The 26602-nt window shown below is 43.1% G+C and overlaps 1 protein-coding gene across 9 annotated transcripts in view; it reads right to left on the bottom strand.

Moving 5' to 3' along the window:
- The window catches only part of ehbp1 (EH domain binding protein 1), a 133322-nt gene that overhangs the window by 100211 nt on the left and 6509 nt on the right, over positions 1-26602 (bottom strand). For all 9 annotated transcript variants that reach the window (XM_076104157.1, XM_076104148.1, XM_076104149.1 and 6 more), the window contains exons 3-5: positions 19194-19251; positions 19001-19096; positions 16556-16609 (exon numbers count right to left, since the gene is read on the bottom strand). In XM_076104157.1, coding sequence (XP_075960272.1) covers positions 16556-16609; positions 19001-19096; positions 19194-19251 — 208 coding nt within the window. The remainder of the gene's footprint in view (positions 1-16555; positions 16610-19000; positions 19097-19193; positions 19252-26602) is intronic.

The raw sequence follows: 26602 nt of genomic DNA, 5'->3' as shown, positions 1-26602 counted from the left end.
CTAAACTCATTGATTAACTGATTCATAACTCAGTTAAAGTATCTGTTCAATGCTGGCTTTCATTCTTTATCGAGCATTACAGGCTGAGGAGCTCTCATCCAAAAAATAAAGGTTGTGAATCCCAGACCAGCTGAGGAGGTTCTGCTCTCAAGAGTTACTTTCCAAGTCCATTTGGACGAGACGTAAAACCTAAAATTGTTATTTTTTCCTTTAACCTCAATCCCTCTGTCCCTTTCGAGCCATTCTATCCTTCTTTCTCCCTCCGTACTTCTCATCTAACCCTCCCATCCTTCCTTCTCCCTCCGTACATCTCATCTAACCCTCCCATCCTTCCTTCTCTCTCCGTACATCTCATCTAACCCTCCCATCCTTCTCCCTCCGTACTTCTCATCTAACCCTCCCATCCTTCCTTCTCCCTCCGTACATCTCATCTAACCCTCCCATCCTTCCTTCTCCCTCCGTACATCTCATCTAACCCTCCTATCCTTCCTTCTCTCTCCGTACATCTCATCTAACCCTCCCATCCTTCCATCTCTCGCTCCTTGCTCGGACCAATACCTAAATAAAAAAAAACAACAGAAGAAACCGACCAATTGACTAGAGAGGCCACTTGACATTTCGTGCTGACATTTGAGCCTTGGCGCTTTAGCTGTGGAACATAATGACGTTTCAGGAGAGGAGTGAGATGGGGAGAAGAACTCTCCACCTCCTATCTCTCTGCAGATTACACCCCGGCTATTAGACTAAGCTAATAGGGCATGTAGATACGTTATGAATGAATTTGCTAAATGCACCAAACACTTAAGAAGAGGGGATTTAGCAGAAAGGAGAAGGGGGGATATTGAAAATAGGAAATACTTAAGGATATGCAAATACTCCGGCACAAGAAGGGAATAACCGTTTCAACAGATTTGAGTAGGGACAGCAAACAATGGAAATCTGCTCCATTTCCCCGGATGCTGCTTGTCAATCAATGTGTGTGTGTGTGTGTGCGCATGTGAGTGAGTGTATGTTTGAGAGAGTGTGTGTTTTTGTGTGTGCGGGGGGGGGGGGGTAGCTGGGATTAGGGTGACTGGGAGGTTGTGACTGTGTAAAATGAAAGGGAAGGACAATGCAGAAGTTTAATTTATTACGGAGAGAATGGGACTATCAATATGCTCTCTAAATACCTCTGTGTGTGTGTGTGTGTGTGATGGCTGTATGCTGCCCCCTAGCTGCATCTCAGTTCAACTGCAGAACATCCTTTAAGACCAACAGTTCGCTCTGACTTACTGTTTTGTAAATAAAATAATAAAAGATATCAAACCCACCTACAGTTTCTCTGCGCTGCATAATAAAATTTAAATGTTGCAGAGTGACTTTTTCCGTTCGAGTAGGGTGCGTTTTTGGTATGAGTACTGGTCCTGCCCCCCCCTCTGCCCTGGTGCCAGCTGGCCCCCTGAATCGATCCACAGATGCTCCCCTGGTGGGGGGGCAGGGGTCAGGTGCCCGGGGGTCCTGCTGAATCCCTCTGCCCCCCAAAATGCCAATGGGACGGGGTCCGGAGGAAGGAGGGGCGGGAGTCCTTTTGTCACCGAGAGATGGATTAATTAGGCTGAGTGCTTAAAAAGGGAACCTGGCTTCTTTGTATAGACCTGGTCCGACACAGACACACACACACACAAAAATAAAGACACACACACACCTCAATCCGCTAATGGCTGTTTAAACACAGGTCACCAGTCAATTGGTGTTTTATTTTAATGATCGATGTTGCATATTGATCCACCACTTATACTGACAATTCACAACATCAACATCATCTATTCCCAAATGGACAAAGCTCCCAAATTTCTGGTTTGGGAGCAAAAAACTTGCAAATATTAATTTAAATTTGACAACCTTCTTGTTCTGTTGTGCTCCTGCCAGGAGAATAAAAATGAGCACCTGCCACCTGCCAGATACATGGCAAATGTATTTCCTTATTTTAAGAAACATTATTTTTAAAAAGCAATTCAAATAAATCAAAATGAGTTGGGGATTAAGGTTACATGGTACAATCCGTGCTTCTACTGTCTGGTACTAATGACTCAGTGTCTACAGTTTGAAAGCGTTCTACGTAGACAATTTTTCAATGACTGGAGTGAGTGTGTGGCCATGTTTAGTATGTTTGTGAGGATTAAAGATTTAAAAACCTCTGGTATCACAGTGATGATGATGATAAGTGATGAATCACTGGTTCCACATAAAGCAGATGATTATCAGACTTAAGCCTGCTGCCACTAAACAAAACAAAACTGGATAAAAAGGGACAACCTGAGGTCAGTTTCCCTCCGACTACTACTCGTGAAGTTGTTCTCTGCTTTGGTGGAACGGTTCTCACAATCAGCCGGACTTCCAGAGGTCACATTGGACTTGTTTCCATCTCTTCCTCCTCTCTGGTTAACACAGCTTCAACCTCAAAGCTCCAAATCTTCCCCTCCACACCAAAAATGTACACAGGCCTTTGTAATTTGTATTCACACGGATCAGAAAAAACTCAGCCTCAAACTCAATTTACCCTATAGAATAACCCTGAGGTAGCACCGATTAGCCCAAAATCAGCTGGCTGTGGTTGATTTCAGCAGTCAGCAGATTGGTGGTAGTGTGTGTGTGTGGGGGGGGGGGGGGGGGGGGGCACAGTGCTATTCCTCTCACCTCAAGGTCACAGTTATTGGAAATGGAGACATCCAATGTGCTCACATCTCTCTTTGAATCCGCACACAATGGAGTGATTCCTCTGTGTCAATTTGGCCTCCCCTGATAACTGATAAAGACGGCCTTTTTACATACCACCTATGAATACCGCACTATACACACACACACGCACACACACACGCGCGCTCAGATTACGACCAATTTATTCATCTGCTACTATTATATGTGAGGATTTATTTTTTTCCTTCTTCCCCGAGCAGTGTGTATTTTTAAAAAGGCAACAATGAACATAAAAGGCATCCAATACTATCAGTGCGGTTATGTGAATTACAATAACAATGGTGTTAATAATGGAATGAACTGTGCAAATGGCTTTCATGTGTATTGTCACATGGACACACACACACACACTCACACACAGTCTCACACACACAGTCTCACACACACAGTCTCACACACACAGTCTCACACACACAGTCTCTCACACACACACACACACACACACACACACACACACACACACACACACACACACACACACACACACACACACACACACACACACACACACACACACACACAGTTTCTCTTCAGTAGTAGAACCACTTTGTCCTTGTGGATCAGTTCTTTAAGGTAAACCCAGACGGCAACCTCCGGTTCTGCCGAGTGAAGCCGATGCTTCATGTGTTAAAGCTGCATTCTCTCTAGTGTCCACCAGGGGGCGACTCCTCTGGTTGTATAGAAGTCTATGAGAAAATGACTCTACTTCTCTCTTGATTTATTACCTCAGTAAACATTGTAAACATGAGTTTATGGTCTCAATCTCTAGTTTCAAGTCTTCTTCAATACAGCATGATGTTCATTTAGTACATTATGGTCCATTTAGAGTCAAACAGACCATAAAGCAGGGGATGCTTTAGGGCGGGGCTACACAGTGATTGACAGGTCTCTACCAGAGACGTATACGGCGTCTCTACGTCACTCCTCAGTCCAGATATGGTCACTTCTGTTAACTGGTTGCGAGAAAAAAAATGGCAACTTCGCCGAACTCAAAGCTTCAAAACATCGGTCCACAAACCAATGGGTGACGTCACAATGACGACGTCCACTTCTTATATACAGACTAACTACCTCACACGAGCAACAAAAAGAAACGTCACAGTTGACAGTGGAGGGAAAGTGAAAGAAGTAAGAGAGTGAAGAGAGAAGATTAGTCACAACAAGAGCAGGATTAGGCTTGTTTTAAAGGGAAAAGGACGGCAGATTACAGCTCAGTGTGAGCAGTAGTCTTTGGTTTACAATGACACTGAGAAACTAGATCTGGGACAGACTGGAGTCCGTACAGGAACGATCAGAACAGGCCTGAAACAGGTTTTGGGTAAACAATCAGCACAAAAACAACTGGAACCTGGAGACCTAAAGACAGGATTCCTCCCCGTTAGAGAGAGAGACAGAGAGAGACAGAAAGAGAGACAGACAGAGAGGAATGTCTTCAATGCACCTCTGATGGCAGCAGATGAAAGGAGGAGAGTCTCAAACCAACCAGCCCTTAAAAGGTTTAATCCTAACTGGGAGAGGAGAGCGTCTGACTAACCTTGTGAGGCCAAACACACAGAAACACACCAAACAAACAGCAATATTCCAGAAGTTCAACAACATTAAGGATATAAAAGCTATCATCTCTCCACCAACGAGCCAACAGGCTGAATGATGGTCGCCCCGACCTCCACCAGCGAGGTCACGCTTGACTTAAACGTATATTTATGTCACTACTCTGACACGCACAACAGTAATCTATCACAATGATTAGATTTTAGACGTTAAAAAGTTTATGTGAAACACAGGCTCAAGCTGATGTTTTGTTTTATTCGAGAAATTAAATTTACAGTTTAAAAAACCCCACAAAAAGCAGCAAATTCTCAACAACGAGGAGCCGGAACAATCATGTTTGTTTGATAAATGATAAACAATTGATGGATTATTGCAATCGTCCCAAGTAAATCATTTAAACAACGGTAATCGTTCCATGAAATCTGCCATTTTAGCTTTTCTAACTCATAATTCATCACCAGCAGAAATGCTGAGACGGACACCAAACCAATATCTCATATCTTGTCTTTCTCCCTTCATTTCTGTTCCTCCCTCTCTCTCGTCTTATCAGCGTGTCCAGGGTGCCCTCCTCTCTTCGGCTCTTTCTTTTGGGTGGCCCTCAGAGCCCCCCCCCCCCCCCCCCCCCCCACACACACACACACTCAGACCCAGAGCATGCACTTCAGACAGGGGGCTAATGGGAAAATAAATTACCAGCAGGCAAAAGCCCTGGCTCTGCACTTCTGCTGGAGAGAGAGAGAGAGAGGGACATGAGGGGGAGGCTGGAAGGAAGAAGGGGGGAGGTGGTCAAGAAATGGAAAGAGAGAAGGGGAGAGAAGACAAAAAAAGTGAGGGAGCGATGGAGAAAATGAGGGAGAGGAGGGTGATGGAGAAAGAAAGAGCAGAGAGGAAGGAAGGAGGGAGGGAGAGACAGAGAGACAGAGGATTATAGCAGGAGTTCATTCCTGGTCTATGAAGTGCCTGATCATCACTTTTCCACCATCTCTGGCCATCATAGAGGCCTAAAATGGCCAATAACATCACCACACGCACACACACCACTACTGTATCTGGGATTGATTACTCCCCCCTGCATGAAACAGCAGTTCAGGATTGTTAACTTTTCAATTTACAGTACACACTGCAACACAAAAGACACACATCTATTGCAAAAAACTTGACCAGTAATTTTTGATACAAAATCTGGCTTAATTTGTCACAATGAAAGCAATAAAACTGGCTTTTAGTCATAGAACAGTTATAAAATAGTGTTAGAAAGTGCTTTACATGCCAATTTTTGGGAAAACCCACAGACTGTATATAGGAAGTGGACCTAGTCGTCGTGATGTCACTCATTTGTTTGCCGACGGTTTTGAAGCCTCAAGTTTGGCATTTTGGCCGTCGCCATCTTGGTTTTTTAGAGATGCCATATATTGATCTGGTAGAGACCTGTCAATCACAGTGTAGCCCCGCCCTAAAGCATACCCTGCTTTATGGTCTGTTTGACTCTAAATGGACCATAATGTACTAAATGAACATCATGCTGTATTGAAGAAGACTTGAAACTAGAGATTGAGACCATAAACTCATGTTTACAATGTTTACTGAGGTAATAAATCAAGAGAGAAGTAGAGTCATTTTCTCATAGACTTCTATACAACCAGAGGAGTCGCCCCCTGCTGGACACTAGAGAGAATGCAGCTTTAATACATTAACTGTGCTTTCCCAGAAGTCATCTCTTCTGACCATTTTCACTCAAAGCATCTGTTGTAGTCTCATGGTAGACGATGACGTGCAGCTAAAATAATAATAAATAGTATTGTGATACTCCTCCCATCTGGTTTGAGCGTCACTGCCAGATAACAGAGGATACTAAGAAGCTCAAGGAGTTTGTTTGATAAGGCGAGATCTCTGTCTGGATCCTCTTTATATCAAATGATGATTTCCAGGTGAAGACAACACACGGGACTTCTGGGAATCAGAATCTCAACATCCCCTTCAATTCTCACTTTAAAAGATCCGTTTATTTTAGGCCGGCTGCTGAGATCTGACAGAGCTATGATAGGGCCCTAATCCAGAGCAAAGCTGATTTGCTTAAGGGGGGAAGGAGGTTAAGATGGCCTGCGACAAGAAACAATTGCCCCAAGTGAGAGTCTGCCTCTCTCCCACCCTGCTCCATGACAAAGGTGTACTCTCCATGCTAAGTGACAAATCTGGGGAGACAAAGAGCATTAGCAGGGTGATGCTCTGCTCCAGTGCCTCTGATTGTGGCCAACTCAAAGAGAATCTAATATGGATTTTAAAAAGAGGAGAGGGAGAGATTAGAATGAAAGAGAAACAATGAACACCTTCTACCAAGGGGGAATTAGTGGAGGGATTGGATAAGGAGCTGGTGTGTGTGTGTGTGTGCATGGGTGAGCGCTTGTTCTTTGAAATTCCTTTTCCACGAAAGAACAATAGGGTTCCCCAATTCTGTTTATGTGCATCTAAATGTGAGACACTCACAAAATACACACACACCCTCTCATATCCAAGTGTGTCGGCGTGGATGAGCCATTTAGTCCATGATCGTCTACAGAGAGACTTAAATACGGTGAAATATAATATTTAATTTACAGATTCGTAGGTGCCTCATAGCTAACAAAGGGGGGGGGGGGGGGGGGGGGGGGCTCTGCTGGAGGATCTGGGTCTGTCCGCAGTGGACCGGTCTCTGCTGGAGGATCTGGGTCTGTCCACGGTGGACCGGTCTCTGCTGGAGGATCTGGGTCTGTCCACGGTGGACCGGTCTCTGCTGGAGGATCTGGGTCTGTCCGCAGTGGACCGGTCTCTGCTGGAGGCCCCGTAGTCTGAGCTGAAGGAGTTTCTGGTGAACCTGCATGATTTCATCTGGTTTCACCAGAACCATATAGAAATAGAAAGCTTCTCTCTGATGGTCTCGTTTACTGACGTAGGTCATATCGGGGATCAGGACTAAATTTAGGCTGTTTCATAACCAGTTAAAAGTTCCTCACAGCAACTTTAAAGAGCATTTTAAGCTAATTTTGACAAGTGACACACCCAATATGATATGAGCGCCTCTCTCACCGTGGAAATGTGTCCTTCGCCACATCTCCTCGACACCCGTGTGTGTGTGTGTGTGTGTGTGTGTGCCTTTACTGCAAGACACCTCGAATTCCTTACCCAGTCCTCTGTGGGTGCGTCTCTCCGAGTACAGATTTATATCCCAAACAGAGACAGAGACATGTTTAGGGATCAGCCTAACTGTCAGTGGGTGGCTTAGCGCTGGCACCGGAGCACATCACAAGACCCTATTCATTGCCACTTAGCAGAACAGTCGCCTCGGTTTGCCAGTAACTCTGTGTGTGTGTGTGTGTGTGTGTGTTCACTCCCTAAAATGCGCACACACACACACACTTGCACGTACTCACTGTGAGCGGATCTTGAAGAGATAATGTCAAACGAGTCACCCTGCACAGAAGTTTAACCTAAGTTCATCACCAACCTCTCCACATATTCCTTCGCCACCACCACCACCACCGCCCACGCGCACATTTATCTACGGAGCCACCGCCCCGCCCCCGCAGGCCAGCGGGTCAAGCTTGTGGATAAACAGGGGGATTTGCGGAGGGCAGTGTTTTGCGGGCCACACAGGCCTGTCTCCATCGCGAGCAGCCATCTTAAGTCGCACAGGAGGAAAAATAAATAACCGAGAGATGGAGATTAAAAAGAAAAAAAAAAAAACCTGTTCCTCCGTCATCGTCCAATCGCACCGTAACTGTCCAACCACCCATCATCGCCGTGTGAGACATGATGTCAAAACAAGGTGAGATGAGGACGAAGACGGATGAGGAAGAGTCCGGTTAGGTGGAAGGAAGTGAAGCCGTGAAGGACGGCCTCATGGAACTGATAAGAGAGGGTCAGGCCCCCAATAACACACGACTGAGAGCCTCCAATCAGACAGGAAATATTATATAAATGGAGGATCGCATGAGACACCAGTACTGTAATTAGTTTGAAAACAGTCTCGTTTTCCAGATACACGACTTTGTGACTTGCAAGTTCCTTCACTGGTCGGGATGCCAGCCCATCACACAAACACACACAGAGTATATGGGCTGTCAGCAGGTGGTCTCACCACTTCAACATGATGCATTTGTCACAGCTCTGTCACTTCTATCCACCTTTCACTCACCTAATTAGTTCATTCAGTGCACCTGCCAGTCACACTCACCTCATCAGCTCATCACTCTCACCTGCTCACTCTGCCTCTTCACTATTTAAACCCCTGCCTCAGACACACTCACTGCCAGATCGTTCTTTGCTTTCATGCTCAACTTTCCCGCACTCACCCGTGGACTGATTCCCTGTTGCCGACCCTGCCTGTCCCGGACTACCTCGCCTTGCCTCTGCCCTGGTAACTTACTCAGCCCTTCTGTCCTCGACCCCGAGAAACCTGTCGTTGATTCTTCCAGAGAATATTCTGCCTGTCGTGCGTTGCAAATAAAGAACTCAAATCATACCAGTCCTGGTCTTGTCGTACTGCTCCTGGGTCCTAACTACACCCGTAACAGCATTTCACTCTTTTGGACCAAACGATCACAATATCTCACCTTGCTCAGGCCCGTTGCAGAAGCACTACTACTTTTGTGCGTCAAACGTATATTTCAAAGCACCTTTTTAAAATATTACGACCACTCAAAGAGCTGTACTCTACATGTTAACATTCACACACATTCATACACTGATGATCAGGCTCCACCTGCGCATCAGGCCTCTCAACTAACTGAAGTTCACCCACCGATGGCACAGCCTTCAGGGAGCAAAGTAGGGGTTCAGCGTCTTGGGGATCAAACCTGTATCTTCCATTTGGAAGACGACCCGCTGTACGTAAAATTATTGAGTTTATCCAGTTTGTAACATCAACATCTCCAGTCAAGACACACACTAAATTAGGCTTTGTGTGAAGGCCACACAGGTAATACGGCTGTTTCCCAGGTGACACTTGTGTTTTGATGTTTATTTTGGGGTCAAACGTCACGCTGTATGAGGCAAAACAAAAGCTGTCTGAGCTGGTTCAGACTCTGCATGTGTGTGTGTGTGTGTGCGTGTGTGTGTGTGTGTGTGTGGGGGGGGGGGGGGGGGGGCTAGAAATGTATCTATATAGTGTGTGTGTGAGATTATATACTGTATGTGTACACATGCATTGAGCCTGTGTATGTGTGAAGGAGAGACTGTGCGTGTGTGTGTGTGTGTGTGTGACACAGTGTCTGGTGACATCTGCTGCGTTGCTGGCGGAGAGCGGAGCTCAGCGGGCTGCAGGAGCCTCAGACTAAGGAGATGAAAGCCGAGGTCACAACCTGGACCAGTGGGACGAGACACACACAAATACAAAGTCACACATGCAAACATGTGTCTCTCTCTCACACACCCACACACACAAATACACACACATATGCAGGGGGCGTACAAGAAGACAAGGACGCGAGACATAAGAATAAACAGAGCAAAGACAAAAGAGTTCGGCAGACAAAACACGACAAGAGAGACGAAATGCAAAGTTGCACACAAACAGAGAGACGGCATGAAAAAACGATGACGCGAGCACAGAAGCAAAGCCCCACATCATCAGGGGCAACAGTTTAATCAGTTAATTAACAAACACATGCATGTAAGCAAAAACACACACACACACACACAGATAGAAGATACGGTGTGTGTGCCAGGCAATAGTGTGCCAAAAGCTCTACAGAGCCGAGTGTGTGTGTGTGTTTTTTTTGTTTGTTTTGTTAGGCATTCCTCACTTTGTAAAACAAAACGTAACCAATAAATACATAGACATAAATGTACTGAATTGTTATTCATTCAAACAACAATATCAAATACCAGTTGGGCCTTTTGAAACAATATCTGACCGATATTAGATATCAGTAACAGTCAACCTCTAATATTCTATAAACTTACGTTTAGGTCAAGCTTGATGCGTCCTTACTCCTTACACATAAAATAATGATCCCAGTCACTTCCCCACAGGGAGGAATAAAGCTTATTAATTGTGGTATCAGATTGGTACTCGATATCGGCCGATACCCAAAGCCAAAGGTATCGGTGTCAGCAATGAAAAAGCTGGATCGGTGCATCTATAGAAAATATCAGAAAATATAAGTTTCTTTGTTTACCAAATCCTAAATATATTAAACTTACAATGATATAAAACAGAGAAAAGCAGCAGATTCTCACATTTGAGAAGCTGGATTGTTTTTATTACACAAACGCTGGTGTTCATACACATAATAAAGAACACAGTCACACGAATACGACACCTGCACAGAGACGTAGTTACACACACACACACCTCATGGCGGTGGTAGCAGTTAGTCAGCAGACCAGCCATGTGACAGGGTGGTGTGGTGTGGATTAGGGGCCAGTAAGCCTATTAGGGCGACAGGAGGGACCACCCGGCCTCCACTGCCACCTACAACCCACCAACACACACACACACACACACACACACACACACACACACACACACACACAGTCATCCAGTCTCACCAACGACACCCACCCACACACGCACACACACATGCGCACACGTTGTGAGCTTAATTCTGTGGAGTAATTTGCTCTATATTGCGTGAGTCTTCATTTTTTGTATTCAGCCCCATAATACCTTCTGTGCTCCGATGAACAAAAATAATACATTTCAGCTGCGTAGAGCCAGAAAACAGCAGCATTTAGAGTTGTAATAGTGCGAGAGTGTGCGTGTGTGACGCCTGAGGGAGGGGTCCAGGCATGGGGGGGGTAATCACCAGCATCTGTTGCCTCTCCTCAGGGCGATTAATTAGATTAAATTAATTTGGAAAACGTGTGTGAATGTATGATCCCATACTAAGACCCCCCCCTTCTCCCTACAGTGACACACACACACACACATACACCAACGAACACACACATGCTCTTCCCTCCCTAACAATAAATTAGGCCCCTTTGAGTTCCCCAAACTATTTAAGAAATGAGAGACGAGCAAAGGTGAAAACTTCGGAGACACATGCGTGCACACGAGCGCAAATTAATCCCAATTTGTCGGCCTCGGCGCTGGGAGAAACTTTTGGGATTTCATACTTCATACCAGCTTTTGTCACCTTTGCGTGAATAGCCAAGGGCTGAAATAATTGTGTTTTTCTTACCCGAGGCCCAGTCAGCGCTCACAAGCCACTGGCCTACGTAATGTGTTCCAGACAGGGAGAGAAGAGAGAGAGGGGGGGTTACAATACAGAGAAAGAGAGTGTGTGTGTGTGTGTGTGTGTGTGTAAAGGTGATGGTGGTTTTTCACTGTGTGTGCGGTGAGATGACGATGTGACAGCGTGTGACTGCACGAGTGTGCGCCAAGTGGGAGGAATGTGCCGTGGAGACGGCCTTAATGGAGTTGGACGTGGTCCACGACAGACAGGACATCAAGGACTGAAGAGGGGGAGAAAGAGAGAGGAACGGGGGAGATAGAGGGAGTCACAACACGGACGGAGAAGACATAAACGTTAGCATAAGTTATGATTTTAAACATAAATCCCTAAATATACTGCAGAGAGTTGAATAAGGCAAACACAGTTGTCCACACACACCTTTCCTTTAGATGTCAACACATGACACTTCATTAAAACTGAGCAAATGCTCTAGAAAAGATCAGTTAAGTCAGGTGTTTTGGATGACACATGAAACGCACATACAGAATTGTTAAAAAACTGACATAGCAGTCTTCTTCAGACCTTCATTAGAAGACTAAACGTTGGTAAATTATTAAATTACCAAACATCATTTACATCATGGCTACGACTACTTTTCCTTTACGCCCGTTTTCTTTAACAATTCTGTATGTGACAAATCTTTTCCCCCTTTATGCAGCAGAATAACACCTTGAATGCAATTAATGTGTAGGTTTAAAGTATTAAACGAGGCGGTTAAAAGCCATTAAGTGGCAGTTTAAAAAGAAATGAATGGATATTTAAAATGTGTAAACGTGCAGCAGACAGGCTGTCAAGCAGAGCAGCTTCTGAGTGACAGCGATGTAATGCGAGTGAGAAAAAAGGTGAAGTGTGACTTTAAATAGGAGAGAGATGGGGGGGGGGGGGGGGCTTGGAGTATGTAACACTGTATATTCAATGTATTCAGACATGATAGCTTCTCACTTTATATACAACAGTCCAGTGTGTGTGTGTGTGTGTGTGTGTGTGATTTAAATCCTCCCCTCAAAGCTTTGAAGATGAGGGAAGTTGGTCTACCATCTCCAGCTTTGGTTGATATGCAAACGCAGAAAGAATGCACACACACACACACACACACATACTAACCCCCCCCCCCCCCCTCATGCACACACACGCACTACCCCCCCCGCACACACAGAGGAGCCTGTCAGCACAATGCCTTCAAATATAGCCGTCCAATCTTTTGACTCTCAATTTGCACACCTTTTTTGATAATACGTGCCTATTTGAAAAAAGGGTGAAAGGCAAGGGTAGCATGCAATTTAGAGATACTACTGTGTAGCCATTTCCATCCTGCCACCTCTCTCTCTCTCTCTCTCTCTCTCTCTTTCCATCTTTTGATTATGCGATTCTCCTTGGCAGACGAACAAATAGAGGAGAAGAGGAGAAAGGAAAAAGGTAGTGTTTGACACTGCCGTTTTCAATGACAAAATACAATCAAACCGGGGCCAGTAATTCGGCGGGGAGGGATTAGTTTAGCGTGAGGTTGGGGCCCCCAGATTAAGACGCGAGGAGATCTTGAATTTCATCATCTCCGGGGCGGCGCTCGGGCACAATGGCGAATTCTTCTCCTCCGCCGTCTGATGAGGGGTCAGGAGAACTCACCTCTCCTCTTCTTCTGTTCCTGCAGCACTCAGTGCCGCATTCATTCATTCATTCATCCCTCCTGACTTTATATCAGCTTAGATACCTGAAAAGGACCTGAGCCGTCTATGCATCCAAGCACACACATGCAAAGTCAGAATAAAATGTGATCAGAGGTGCACAAACATCCCACATGTTTGGACACCTTTGCATCAACACTAAGATATTCCTTTCTTATTGACACACAAACACTCAAGTGACATAAGGAGCTGATCAACAGATTTATCGCTGAATGTTTAGAAGGAAAAAGGTTTTCACAGATCTTAGACTGCCCTCTTGTGGTCAATTTATAGAGCTCCTTAAACCAGGAACCAGCAGCACAGTTCAAATATCATCAAGTGTAGAAGTAACAGTGTCAGTACTCAGTGACTCAACCGGTGACCAATCGGTGGCACATAAGTACCAAACAAACAGGTAAACAAATGCCTCGAGAGTTTAGTTGTTGCTTTTCTATAAAAGCTGCCACGAGATGCATCCTCTCTGTGAAGATATCCTTAAAGCAGAATGTAAATGAAACATTCAAACCACAGGACTCGTCTCCTCAGATCAATTTAATGAAGCTGCATTATAGAGTTATGATGTGTTATGGAAAACTGTTACTCAACATTTGTAGTCTTGTAGCATAAAAGACTACAATCAAACAAGCAATTAACCTAAATATCTTTAACTATATCTTTATTATAATTATTCAGTGGGTTTTATTTTCCATCTAGTGTTATGAATTCTATATATTTTATCTTTTTTTTTATTGCACTTTGATACACACTTCTGCAATTCTTTCAAAATGTACTTAACTTGACTTTATGCATTCTACAAAGTGATCTTAAAAGTGTTTTTAAGTTAAATGTTGACCCTTAGATGACACTTTATATCTTCTTATTTAACATTTTTAAATCTCCACCATTGAAGTAGAAAACAGAACATAGAAGAGAACGGAGACCGTGTGACCAGCAGCAGTGTTCATTGATGTGTTTTGCACTGATCTAAATATTATAACTTTTATTTTCTATTTAGTCTTATTTTTAAATACATTTTTATTTAAATCTTATTTTCCAGTGTGTTTCATTATTATTATTATTATTAGTGTGGCATTCCAACCCGGTTTTATTTCCATTCTATGTCTAATTTCCTTTATTGTGCAGCATTTCTTGTATAAAAGGTGCAATAAAAATAACATTTACTATTATTATTATTATTATTATTATTATTATTAACACCCTTAACCATCTAAAAAGTATTTCATAAATACCTTAAATCCCACCATTAGTCTCTCATTTATCATTTCATCATTTCCCTCCCTCTGTATCTGAGCGTGTGAGGGTATAAGGTTGCCTCCTCCCTCCCTCCCTCCCTTGTTTCCTCCCTCCTCTTTCCTCTCCATTCCTGCTGTCAGGGGGCTGCTGACGCTTTGATCTTTCTGTCATTAGTCAGGTATGCAGAAAGAGAGAGAGAGAGAGAGACAAACTTGTCTCTTTCTCCCCCTTTTCTTGCTCTCTTTTCTCTCCCACGCTCCGGCCAGAGAACACCGGTTGACCTGCTTGTCCTCTCGGCTTTCTATCAAAGAGAAAAGGTAGAGCCGTTCCTGCCGGCGTTCCTTTGAGCTTGACGTGTACAGAAAGTGACAGTTGCAACTCGGCCAGTTCTCAAACTCTTTCCTTCACCTACATTCCTAAAGAGAAGTAGCTGAGGAGTCCCAGTGGTCCTTAATGATCACTAGTGGTGCAAAGTTTACACATCAGAGCATCTGGAAGTTTTCATCAGCTTTGAGGATTCATAAAATATGTATGCGCTCATCTTAGTCACTCTCAGAAGCTCTTAAACATTACCAACGTTTAAAGATGAATTAAACACCTAATGTTTCCTTAATGCTGCAAATGTGTTTCTAAAGCGTCACAGAAAGCTATAACTTCATAAACACTTTGTGAAAAGCTCAGAAGTCAGAACGGGTATCAACATTTGGCTTTCCCAAGCGGTGAACGACATTCTTCACTTCACACTATTCCACCAGGTTTGGTGACACATGTCACGGCGTGCATTTCTCACAAACTTTAAACGTAACGTGCGACAAACGTGCTGAAGACTTCAATCCTGATCTTTAAAACCTTGACCAACAGAAGCAACCATCAGCGCCACACAGACACTTGAACACTTCAAGAGACGAGCGTGCACTGAAAACAGAGGTCAGGCTTTTCTGTCTTCAACTACAGGACCAGGACCAGGACTAGGACCAGATCCCTAACAGATCCAGAGGTGCTGTGGTAAATCCTGATCTCTGACCCTGCAGACTCACCGATTATTAGTAATTTTAATCGCTCCGACAACTAATAGAGTGACACTGAGATGTGTTTTCCTCTCATGTCACTTTAAGTTAAAATGGTTTTCTCCACCTTTTGCTTGATTTGGTTCTCATGGAGCGAGACTCTTTCCATAATCTTGTGAGACACTTATAAACACAGTCAGAGCCTCGTCGTGGTAAAAACGAGCACTTTTAGTGGTTGTAAATGAGCCAGTTTGCCCCAATAGATGCCAACAGCGCTCCCTCTCAACACTGGACCAATTTGACTAAAAACTTTGGAAAAACAGGGTCCAAAGTCCCCCTACAAGAGTTTAGGAGACATTACTTCACTGCCACATAAAGCACTAGTCATACGTTTATGGCTAAAAGAAAGGCTCATGTGTAAGTACAAACATGTCACAGACCCGGCTCCAGCAGACGTATAAAAACACAGCAAACCACTTGTGAACGCCAAGTTTCCTGGCAACTGGTCTCTTTTCCTCTCCTCCCTCTTCCTCAATCCATCCCTCCCATTTTCCAAAAATTGCTCAATCAACTCCTCTCTTGTCTCCTTCTCCGTGTTTGTGTTATTCACCGTTTCCATCCAATACTGCATGGCATGCAACAGAAAACAGTTGTGTGACTGATGAGAAGAGAACAAATTAATACATGAATAAATACATAACTAGGGTCAGCCCTTGTTAAGTCACAGCTGGATGTGACACAATCACACCTGAAGTTTTCACAGCCTCAGGATGTGGATGTGGATTGTAAACGACACTTCACACTTGCTTGTAGAAATGCAGGCTTGTCACTACCACACACACACACACACACACGACTCTGCTAAACACTCATTGTGGTTAAACATGTGTGCCAACATGAAGCATGTCGTAGCAGAGCCTGACCACAAGGTGGCAGAACCCGCATGTGTAAAGCAACGAGGTTTAACCAGAAACAAAGCTGAGAATTATGTCTCGTTTTACTTTGAAGTTGTCCTCTCCAGTCATTGTAAGTGACCGTCCAGGAGCCTTTAAGCAAGGCACTCAATCACACGGTGCACGTATATCCCATAAGGTTGAAGAAAGTAGAAAAACAAAAAGACTCTACTCACATTTTCAATGACAAACGTCCACTCTTTGTCTTCAAACTCCTCTGCATGGGGGTCCTGCAAGGGCAATAGAAAAATACAAATGCTTAATAATAATAAAAATGTATTTGTATAGCACACTTAAAAATACAAACAAAATCACAAGGTGCTTTGCTTAAAGGATCAAAACAACTATAGTACAACGTGATAATAGGGTTGAAATAGGATAAATAACATTATAGACTTCATATTTCAGGAAAGTTTCTCTTAAAGGGCGAGAAAACTTTAAACTGAACAGAAAGAAACATCCTTGAATCATTAAAACGCAGAAAAATACAAAACTATGGTCGTTTCTTTCTCTCCATCTGTCTGGTCCAGTTTGTGGAATAACTATGCACACTGCACTGCTGGAACAATAAAAAGCATTAAATCATTTTAATTGTCAATGCAAAGCCGAGATTGCAGTTTTATAGTTAAAAGAAGGATCGCTTCCAGGGGCCATGATGTAGTTCTATTGTGTTTTTATGTAAATGTGTTTCAATGTGTCCTATCTGGATGTAATACTATGTGTTTTAATGTAGCCTCTTAAAAGCAGGTTCTTGCACATGCAAACCACAGACAAATGTCTGCCTTTTAAAACACAAAAAGTAGACGTAGTAGTGGAAGCATTTCTTGGACTCATCAGTAATTAAATACCTTGTGCTTAACCATGAAATTTGCTCTTCTAATACATCACTTTAGGCTTTGGTAGTATGCTGTTGCCACTACGTTTTACCTCTAACAGACTAAACAATTAATCAATACTGAGTGTAATCATCTGTTGCCTCCTCAGTGCTACACCTACACACAAGCAAACACCCGTCTGACTGACTTCCTGTCTGATTGCACCCCTGACACACCCCAGAAAAAAAAATCAATATTACTGCAGTCTGGCACATCACTCAAACACATCACCCACACGGACACACACGGACACACACGGACACACACACACACACACACACACACACACACATTATTTCACTCCCACATAAAGTACTTCTAAAAGCCAACAGAGCCTGAAACTATCAGCCGTCTGGGTTTATTCTCAGTTTACGGTGCGTTATCGGCCGTGTTTTAGTGCCACAACCTTTTTATCTAACATATTGTTAACATGTTTAAAGAATAAAAAGGTTCTATTAAGCTTTGATAAGCTTAGAAAAGGCAAAAGCTTCACTGAGGATTGCTTCCTGAACATCGTCTCTGTTATGATTCAGTCACACCACTGCACTCTGAAGTTACATATTCATTTCAGTATTTTTTCCTGCCGTCTACCGGCTGCCTGCCGGTGTGCACACCTCCCTGAAGGTGCAGGCTGCAATACTGCTGAGCTCAGCTGTTTTCACTGCAGAGCTTCAGGCCAGTGTGAGCGCTTCTTTAAATCTCTGTTTGCTTTAGTCGACACGCTGCAGAAATATACGAGTCGTAGACAGATTTAGGACGGCATTAAGTCATGTTTTCTGTATTAAAAAGGGATACTCGAGCAATTTAGTATTGCGTGTTCATAAGGTTGGGCGACTCCAGAGACAGATTATGCAGCAGAGGGACCATCCTTACTTCTACTGCCTCGTACGTCTCAAGCTCTGATAACTCTGGATTCTACATCTGACATAATGCAACAAAACAGCAGATTTTTGTTTAACAATCCTTGTCTGGTAAACACCTACGTATTTCTAACTCCATGTCTTACCGTCATAAACGTGCAGCATAACCACAAAAGACTATATTATACAGCTATTTTAACAGGCAGAGTAGGTCTCTTCGTGACGAGGGGAACTGAATTTATTCATGATGTGGGTGAAATGTGGGTGAACTGCGCCTTCAGTGGCTTTGCTTTGTGTCTCATTACAAAAACAGCTTTATTACTTCCTCTGGGACAGGAAGTGGAAGAGGGCCCAGAGGAGAGAGGTACTGTACATGCAGTGTGAGACAAGCATGGGCCTAGAAAACCAACAGTGTGCTTTATAAGTAAAACTACTACGACACAAAGCAGAGGCCGGTACGGTGATGTTTGTGGTTGAGACACTGGGAGAGGTCACGAGATACGGAGCTCTGTCAGCCTGTCAGCACAGAGGCCCAGCATGGTTTAAGTAAGACAGATACCGTCTGTACAAGTGTGTCCCTTACGGCACACTACTGTGTTACTATACACACCTAAATATGGTCCCGAATACCTTGAATGCACAGATCAAAACGTGCCAACATCAACAGTCCTGGCAGGAAATTATAACCTACACAATATCGCTCTTTAATATTCATAATAAATTCCTTTTTCTGTAGTAAATAAATACACATTGTGCTGCTTTTGGGTGCTAACAATTGGTGATAAATCTCCCAATTCATGAAGACCGTCATGCTCCATAAATGACCCTATTCCACCTTAAACACAGAACTGCTTGCATCAGCACTCATCACACAGCTGCCTCCTACCTTAAAGAGAGTGACCGTGATCTCTATGTTCTCTGGTACGGGCCACACCACCACTCCTCTGTAGGGGTTCTTGATGCCAGGCTGCCAGCTGTGAGCCTGCAGCACAAGAGGGACAATAAACAACAATGTTTGCAAGTGAGAAACCTTTATTTGTTTTTAGCGTTTCTTTAATGCCTCTCCCTCAAATACAAACCTTGGATGATTTCCGCCGACTCCTGCGTGTCCAAACCACCACCAGTTTGTCCGGTTGCCTGTGAGGAAGGAGAGGAAATAAAACAGATGAGTGAACAAGGCGACGGTATTTATTCCTCAATCCATCTACACATCAACATTGATCAGCTTGTATCTTAATGCCTGGAGTTTAAATCACTGATAAGCCTTCTACTACTCACACACACCAACAACAACGCATACACACACCTGCACAGCCACTCGTAGTATGAATAAATCATGAGACACAGCTAAACCCTGGCTTTGCCTCGGTGGACTGCAGCACACACACACACACACGAGAGGTTAGTGTGACAGGTAGAAACAGTGAAGGAGGCTGAGAGTTAAGACAAACTGACCCAGTCCAGGTCAGTCACACTACTGACAGTCAGGAGAGGCGTTGTGATCACACAGTCACCTCTAACCAACACTTTACCGGTCTTTCTTACAGAAACACCAGCTCATCCTGGCTCAAGGTGTCAGACAGGTCAGTGTTTGGCCTAAAAGTGTGTTTAGTGCAGCAGTAGTGGTCCACTCTGCATCTCCATCAGAGTATCCTTCATCAAGCAAGTAAGTAACTTAAAATAACTCTTAATTGTAAATCCGAACCTGCTCACTAAATTACAACCGCCACGCTACTTTGATGTGAAAATAACACTGACGAATTAGGGACTGTCAAATGTTCTCCCTTATACACACACACTATATATTATGTTATATACACCTAAAAGTCAGACTGAGAATTCATCCAGAAACACAGCCAGTGCAGTTCACTAGCTGGCAGGTCTGGACCCGTCACTCCTGGTGCATGTTGTCTTAAGTAAGTCCTGAAGCTGAAATGTTTCATTACTATATCAAAAGTACCACTAAATACTAACATTTAATCCTTAAAGCCCTGGGGGCGACTGTGGCTAAGGGGATAACAGGGCCGTCTTTCAATCAGAGGGTTGGCGGTTCAAACCCCGGCTCTGGCTCTGCTAGTCGCATGTCTATGTGTCCTTGAGCAAGACACTTAACCCCAAAATTGCTCCCGTAGCTGCGCCTACGGTGTAGAAATGTGATAGAATCTGAATTGTAAGTCGCTTTGGATAAAAGCGTCTGCTAAATGACTGTAATGTAATGTAAAGCGTATATTTACAGGGTTGCCCTGGATTGACGACCTTATTAAGCAGATCGGGTATCGGTCATGATGTGAAGCACTGGACCTGATCCTCGTCGTGAAAAATACACCGCAAACCCTAGTTATGCTTTGGCTTTTTGGTCACAGAGAGGCACCGTTAGAGGATGACAGTCTACAAGATTATCTGTCAGGAGAGTCCAGGTTTAAGTCCCTGTGTTGGCAATGCTCTCGTTACTGAGCCTGACCTCTGACCTCACAATGGAGAAAAGAAAGTGAGCCAATAGCCCTCCAGAGCTCAATTAAAATCACTTTATTCTACTCTTCTGTCCCGCTCTGTTAGAGCCAGACTGATATGAGCTTATTACAGATATATTGATATGGGTGTTAGACTATAAGTATCTATAAGATCTATTTAAGAAACTAAAATACATGAATGCCAAAGATGTGGTTCAAGTAATTTAGGATCAGTGTCTCTATTACACAAATGTTGCACCCAAGAGCACAGACATGATATATTTTTTTCAGTATGGCGTGGTGAGTATTGTGGCCGACCCCACAGCCTAATTTCACAAAGTCTTATTACTGTGCACTTTAATTACAGGCGAAAAACTAATGTTAAGTCACCTGAAAGCATCACATGTGGATGGAAGTCAACATGTACAGTAGTGCTTACATAGACTCATTACCCGTCATTTTTACCGGACAGGGCTGTAAGAAATTAAGGTATAATCTATGATTACCCTTAATTAAAAAGACTTTCATATAATAAGACAAAGTCCATTGTGCAAACACTTATTGTACAAACACTCCAGCAGCGTGAAGCACATCAAGTACAACACTGGCTTTATGTCAAAGACTCTTACAGAACAGCAAAGGAAAGAATGGGGAAAAGAACGACAGAGAGAAGACACAAGAGAGGGAAGAAAGAAGAAAAAGAAAGGAGGGAAAGAGGAGTGAGAGGGAAGAGAGGAGCGAGGCCTCACAAAGAGAAGCTATTGTCCAACGACACAGACCGTATCAGAGACACACCAAATATCACCCCCATATTTACCCCCTTTGTATCGTACTCTCTGTGCTGTGAGGACAATTTAAACCATGAATACAATCCTAACAATCCTGACAACTGTACCAAATCAATGCTGCTGCTGCGCTGTATGTGGGAATGTCAAAGAAATCCAGCTGTTCTGGAAGCACAGTCATCCTGGTCTCACATATAGCTGCTTTAGACATCGCTCTCTGGGTAGAGCTCTGTATATTAGGTTCCTATCCTGATCACAAGGCAGTGCCCTTGATCAATGTGTACCTACTTCAGGATAGCAGAGTGATTACACCTGTAATGTGGTCACGAGTAATGGTGTCCTACTCTGTGGTCAGAGGGAAACGCACGCAAAACTCATCGGGGGTGAAGAAAGGTGATAAAGATTCGATTAAGAAACGGCGAATTTAACTGAAAGGTGATTCGTTTGCATGTCAGGGAGAAATCACATAAATTCAGGATCAGTTTGGACACTTTCATTTAATTCCTCGCTAAGATCCGGCTGAAATTAATGAATATTTAAACATTAAAGCCTTTTAGTTTACACTATTATTGGTAAGATAGATGTAATGCAGGTTCATCAAACATATGGCAATACACATGTGTTTCTTTGTAATGAGCTGGTGAAGGTTTTTACATTGTGGATTGAGTATTTGACTGCGTCTTCAGTTTAAAGCTCAGATATGATCAAAGAAACTAGAACTACCGCCTCACAGTTGTTTAACTTCTGGTTTACATCCATGTCTGTCCAAAATGTCCCCACTTTATCCTTTATTAGACATGTATAAATACTCGAGTTATGAACAAAGACGTGTTTTGAAGTTATAACATAACACCTCGGAACACAGCTGTTGTTGGTACGGAGGCATAACAATAAAGTATGATCACAATAAAAAATGATCAACAAATTGTTCTCAGAAGAAAAAAAAAAAAAGAGATGAAAGACAAACAGAAGAATCTGTGATAGTGAGTGAGTGAGTGAGAGTGTGCGCTGGAGAGAGAGAGCGTGAAAGTGAGTCAGTAAAGCTCAGCAGGAGCTGAGATGATCGACATAAAAACACAGATGAATCCTCCTACATTTACATTTAAGGCCTTTAGCTGCAGCTCTCATCCAGAGAAACCTGCAATTAGTGAGCATGTAGGCGTTCAGTGTTTTCCTTTAGGACACTTTAGAATCACCCTCCAGTTACTGAAGAGCACATGTCTCATGTTCATATTACACACTTTTTAAATTGTCTTTTTTTAGTTTTTTATGCTTCCTGGCTTTAGTGCCATTTCTACGGTTAAATCACTACATTTTATACAATCTAAATTCTGTTGACTGCAGAGCTGCAGTGGTTCAAACAAATCTCTTCCATCAGATGGAAGTCAGGAAGAATGAAAGGTGTTCGTACGTCTAACTATTTCATCAGAGCTCAGGGGAACAGATGGGTTTTTTCTTTTAGGATAATATGTAATTTAAACAGACGTAAAAACAAAGCTCGCTAGTCAAAGACATTAGTTTAGCAGCTTGAATGTGCTCGTGGTTATCACTCGAGGCTCTGTGTGTGGATCTGATCTGCATGGTTGGGAGTCGAGGGTGCGACAGGATGTTGCCCTATCTTTCCTGTAGACAGGAGGAAGGGACCACTTCACAGGCGATACGACAGACGAGTCAGACCAGCATTGAACACTCCAACAAACACAGTGTTATGAAACACAGACGCATAGCAGCGTACGGCTCAGTAGTGCTGCCATATTTCAAGCAATATTCAATTCAATCAACTGCTTTTTGAGCACTGCTTTAAAAAGGTGCAAGATACAAGACTGGGAGCATTTCCATTGCCTCTTATCGGCTCTCAACATGGCGACGCCTGAGGCGGTGGCTCGTAGCTAGCTGTGCTAACAGCGCTAACAGTTCAAACTACGGCAAACGTTACGACTCAGAATGTCGTATAACTTTCACATTGTGCTACATTTCTGCTTATTAACAAATCTTTGCATCAAAATATGGTTATTCTTCACCTGAATTGAGTGCATTTTCTGCTCATTCAGGTAGTGTTTTACAGGCTGTAGGGTACCAGAAGCCAAACCCTCTAGATCGCCCCCTGGTGGCTGGCTGTTAGTTTGAGTGCTTGTGTTCATATTTAGAGGTTTCTATGAGCAGAACACACTGTAAATGTCAAAATCACAGTAAATTATGTTCATATAATTATGGGAAGCCAAAGTCATGGTCGCAATGAATATTTGTTTTATTCTGCAGCCGTTGTAATATAAATTTAAGGCATAAAGAAACACATGCCAGTATTTCTCCAACAGGAGGGAAAAACACTGTCATAGGTGAATTAAAAAGCCTCTGGTCATACTTAACAATCCTCTACAATGTAAAACCCTTTTACATCACCACATGTATTCTGTCACACATTCACAGAAATAGTGAGTTTTACGTTTCCAGTAACGGCTGGTTAAAAAGTTAAAAACTCTTAAAACTTAAGTTAAAACTCAGCTGTCCTGTTTGGTGGATCTCTCTTTGACTTGGATAGCCTGTCGTATGTATTGATAGAGGTTTTGCTTTTTTCAGGTATGGGAAGAGTGAACTTAAGCAAAAATGTTTGACAGATATCAGTGTGGTGTAGGGCTGTCTAAAGGACTATATACAGTAATATAATTACATTTAAAAGATCTGCATTTGTAGAAATATTGACCAGGACAGAATGGAAGAAAAAGACAACTACAGACATAAAAACCTCCCCATGAAACCTAACAGCCTCATGAAAAGCTGAGCAAAGAAACGTTTTTTTTAATTCATTTGACTGACCTACTTGTCAAATTTCTGAGTCAGCAACAAGAGGATGGTTGAAAGTGGGAAGTGAGAAAAAAGGAAAAGAGGAAACAGAGAGGGATGACCATCAGTCAGACTGTGGCCTTCACCATCAAGACAGATGATCCAATGGATGGATAGATCCCACCCATCTATTGTTGTCTCACTTTATTCAATATGTCAAACCATCACTCTCGTTTAAGCAGAAGCTGCGTCGTTAGTTGCATTTTGTTGAAACAAGAACTGTGCTGAGAATAAAGAAGAAATGGGTTATGCTGAGGAAGCGGTTTGAGAAGTTTCATTTCAGTCATTAAAAACATTGGAATCCATTGTTGAAAATATATGTTTTAAGCTGGTAACAACATTAGAAGTGTGTGTGTGTGTGTGTGTGTGTGTGTGTGACTGAGTTCTTCTCGTCTACACTGACAGTCCCTTGACCTCCGGTTAAAGAACAGTCAGTCAGTGTTTATGAGGCAACCAGGAGGTCAATGGCACAGAGGTAACGTTGAACACACGAACCCAGACACAAGTGTCAGGAGTGAGAGAAACATCCTTTTACTAAGGTTTAAATAGTGAATGTTCTGTAACTTACATTATATTTTCCTGCATCCAAACATTTTAATGAAGGTCAGTCAGACTGGCACCAAACATCACTTTTATTAGATCAAAGTCTGCCCATTATTTATCCAAATATGAACTTTCTTCTTTATGGCCAAATTTAAAAGACCTCATTGCCCAGTTGGATTCAGCTGTGTCACATCACTCTTTTGATAAATAAAAACTATTGTTAACATCAATACAGTATCTGAAGTGACAAAAAGAAAGCTAAATAGTTGTGTGTGAATTGGAACTGCATAACGTTTCTTCCACACATTTTGCTGCAGACTTTATTATTATTCCCAGTGAAAGACGTGAAGACTCTTTTAAGTTGCACTGAGACTTGTCCAGAGAGAGTACACATTTAGGAATGGTATGCATCTTTGTTCATCTTGTTGCTTTAGTTTACTGGCTCTTTCATTCCTTCCTTATCACTAGATGTCTGCGGGGGTGGGGGAGTCCACATTAACTGTGTGTGTGGAAAAAGCCTCTGAGGATCTGAGAGGGGAAACTCAAAGCTTCGTATTTTATTTTATCTTTCCACCATTTACCTCATGAGAAAGAAATAAGGCGGATTTGGCTTCTATTGGTATCCTTAGCGGTGCTGCTAACGTTACTAGCTCTCCTCTTATCAATACCAACATGGATTTATTGATCACGATGTAGCTTTATCAAGAACAGCGACTAGAAAAACCATAAATGCTGATCTCCTGATCGCATATTTTACCTGAATATCAGCCTCTAACAATCGTGAGTAAAACATTATTTCACACTGTGATGGTTAATGTTAAACCGTGTAATTAATCCAGCAAGATAAATGCAGATGGATCATGGGTTTGGGAGTAAAGAAGGGAATGATAGGAAGCTTCCTTTCAGTGGGTAAATAAGATAATAAAGCAACAACAACTCTCCCTGTACCAGCTTGCTAACCAAAGGGAGATACTGACACAGTGTGAATCACAACCAACAGCAGAGAAACAAGGAGCTCTTAAGGCAACGACATGAGCAGTCAGGCGATGTTGATTACTGCCCGATAGACAAAACATATTCATAAACACATGAGCTTGTTTTTGTTTCTCTCAATTTATCACCTAGCCGGCAGCAGCGGCATCATCCGACCTAACAGTTAGCGGGTGGGAGCGTCTGCAGAAGGAAGGGTGATGAAGGATTATACCACCGTTCTACCTAAAGGTACATTACCACCACTCTTTACTACAACGTGATCAATCACAAGCTGCTAAGATGTTCACATTAGTCCAGAGAGCCGGTACAATAAAGACAGAGGATTTAAATGGCCTGCAGAGACGACATCTTTGCTTCACAGACTAAGAGAGGAGGGGAGGAAACTTCTTCTTTTACTACCAGAGAAGGTCGTAAAAACATAAATTACACATGAACCAAGTTCATTTTTTCCTAAATGTAACACCACAACACTGGTGGTGTTTGATTTGCCATCGTGACACACGTACAGTTCACGTTTATCAGCCTGCAGATGCTGCAGCATCGCTCTGCAGGCTGATAAATGATGAGCAGTCTCCAGGGCCATGTGTTTCTGGTGTGTCTGTTTCTACTGCTGTCAGGCTGTTTTCACCACATTTAACACCCCATTGACTGCTTCACAACCCGGCAATGTCTCGTGTCTCATGGGGCGTATGTGTGTGTGTCTGTGTGTGTGTGTGTGTGTGGGAGGGGGGGTATGTAAATGCCCATTCGTGTCCATAATTGCAGCGCAGAACAACTACACTTGGGAGGATTCTGCTGCAAAGCAGTTAAAGTGACATTATTGGAAAGAGAGAAAGAGGTGAGGAGGAGGGGAGAAGAGAGATCAAGTAATAAAGG

Source organism: Anarhichas minor, unplaced genomic scaffold (assembly GCF_050575085.1).
Source record: "Anarhichas minor isolate MPS153535 unplaced genomic scaffold, ASM5057508v1 ptg000029l, whole genome shotgun sequence".
Classification (NCBI taxonomy): Eukaryota; Metazoa; Chordata; class Actinopteri; order Perciformes; family Anarhichadidae; genus Anarhichas; species Anarhichas minor.
The sequence above is the reverse complement of the archived record's forward strand: the minus strand, read 5'-3'. Positions and strand labels throughout refer to the sequence as shown.